Below are 2,120 nucleotides of genomic sequence, written 5' to 3'. Positions count from 1 at the left end.
TACACCTGCACGCGTGTGTGTCGGGTCATGCTACAAACTCCAGCTCTTACTGCGGCCGACGTTAAAAAAAAAGCTGTGTCCAGGACGAGTCTCCACCAGGGGCCGGAGATCCGAACTCTCCCGTGAGCAGGGAGGCTGGTCCCGGACACAGCAGGGGCAACGGGGACTGGTAACCCGGACAGCGCCCACATCGGGGTGGCCTCCTCCTCAGAACATCACGCAGGTGCACACACGCACGCACACGCAAATGCACACACGGACGCACGCACACGCAAATGCACGCACAGACACATGCACACAAATGCACACACAGACACACACAAATGCACATAGACGCACACACACGCAAATGCACACACAGACACATGCACATGCAAATGCACACACACGCAAATGCACACACATACACACGCAAATGCACACACAGACACATGCACACGCAAATGCGCACACACACATACACACACAAATGCACACACACGCATACACATGCAAATGCACACAGAGACACATGCACACGCAAATGCACACACACATACACACACAAATGCGCACACACACACGCAAATGCACACACAGACACACACAAATGCACATGGACGCGCACACACGCAAATGCACACACAGACACACACAAATGCACACCGATGCACACACGCACAAATGCACACACCGACGCACATACGCAAATGCACAGACGCGCGCATGCGCAAATGCGCACACAAACTCATGCATGCACGTACATGCACACGTGACACACATAAATGCAAGCGCACACCTCCATGCATGCAAAACACATACAAGCACACACACGCAAAACACATGCACACGTGTGAATGAACATAGGTGTACACAAATGCAAACATGCACGGACACACAAATGCACGTGCAGAAGCACGTGTTCACGCACATACACAGGACATACATGTACATGTGTGCACACATGCATCCCCAAACCCGCTTCTCCAAGCTCCCACCCCCAGAGCCACAGGCCACTGGTTGGAGCCTCTGGCTTGTGCCCAGCCCCTGCTTCCTGCCGGCCTCAGGCAAACGGCTCCCCCAGGCCTTCTGCGCCCCCCCACAGGGCAGCCAGAGCTGCAGGTCACCAGACGCGGGAGCAGCAGCCGCCTCTCCTAGGGCCGGTGGGCCCTGAGAACCTTGTTATCAGGTCCTGCAGAGGACCCCAGTGTGTTTTGCTCTGCCACTTATCAGGTGTGCGTCCGTGCACGAGCGACTGGACCTCCCCGTGCCTCGGCTTCCCTCTGTCGCGGGGGATAACGCGATTGCTACGGTGCTTCCCGCGGTGTTATCATCACCGTCGCGTGGCTATGGCCCCGACCCGAGCTCGCTGGGAAGGGCTCCCGAGCAGGAGGGGGACACTGTGGTCCAGGAGGGGCCGTCGTCCCCGAGGGAGAGCTCGCCCAGCAGGAAGTGCCCCCATCAGCCCGGGCTCTGCGGCTCGGCGTGGACCAGCGTGAGCCGTGCGGGAGCAGCTGCCTGCTGAGCAGCTTCATGGCTGTTCGCAAGGGCTCTCACTGGCGGGGCCGAGGACAGCGCCGGGTGGTCAGGGGGCCACACCGGAGGCCAGCCCCAGGGTGCCGCCCCTTGCCCCTCGCTGGCTCCGGCTTCCATCGCCCCGCGCCCCTGCCGCCCCCTACTGCCCACTTACGGTCATGGGGATGTTCCAGGCCATGTACACGTGGGACTTGAAGCCGTCCATCCACACCTCGGCCGCCCGCAGGGCGTTGCGCTTGGCGTAGTAGTCGATGTCATTGTTGTAGGGCTTCCTGGAGCGCTCGATGTGTGCCACGCGGGAGCACGGCAGCACCTCCATGCTGCCGCCACACTGCCACACCTGCCGGGAAAGGCCCGCTGGGTGGCACCCGCACGGGCCAGGGCACGGCGGGCACCCGGGGCCTGTCCGGGGGCGACGGCGAAGGCGTCCGCGTGACGGGGCCTTTCCTTCCTCCGCGTGGCAGCTGCTGCCCGCAGCGCGTGGGAGGCTGGATTCGCCGGCTGGGCAGGGCGGAGGCGGGGAGGCTGGGGGCTCTCTCTGAGCTGACGGCCTTGTCCTCAGGCTGCTGGGGCCTGGGACACATACCCTTCCCTCCGCCCTCTGC

At 62.0% G+C, this 2,120-nt stretch overlaps 1 protein-coding gene across 1 annotated transcript in view; it reads right to left on the bottom strand.

Moving 5' to 3' along the window:
• The window catches only part of GALNT9 (polypeptide N-acetylgalactosaminyltransferase 9), an 8,759-nt gene extending 6,925 nt beyond the window's left edge, over positions 1 to 1,834 (bottom strand). The window contains exon 1 of the mRNA XM_023537408.1: positions 1,670 to 1,834. Within this exon, the coding sequence (XP_023393176.1) occupies positions 1,670 to 1,834 (165 nt within the window). The remainder of the gene's footprint in view (positions 1 to 1,669) is intronic.
• Between the last annotated feature and the right edge of the window lie 286 nt (positions 1,835 to 2,120).

Source organism: Pteropus vampyrus, unplaced genomic scaffold (assembly GCF_000151845.1).
Source record: "Pteropus vampyrus isolate Shadow unplaced genomic scaffold, Pvam_2.0 Scaffold189, whole genome shotgun sequence".
Taxonomy (NCBI): Eukaryota; Metazoa; Chordata; class Mammalia; order Chiroptera; family Pteropodidae; genus Pteropus; species Pteropus vampyrus.
Note: the sequence above shows the minus strand (reverse complement) of the source record. Positions and strands in the feature narration are given on the sequence as shown.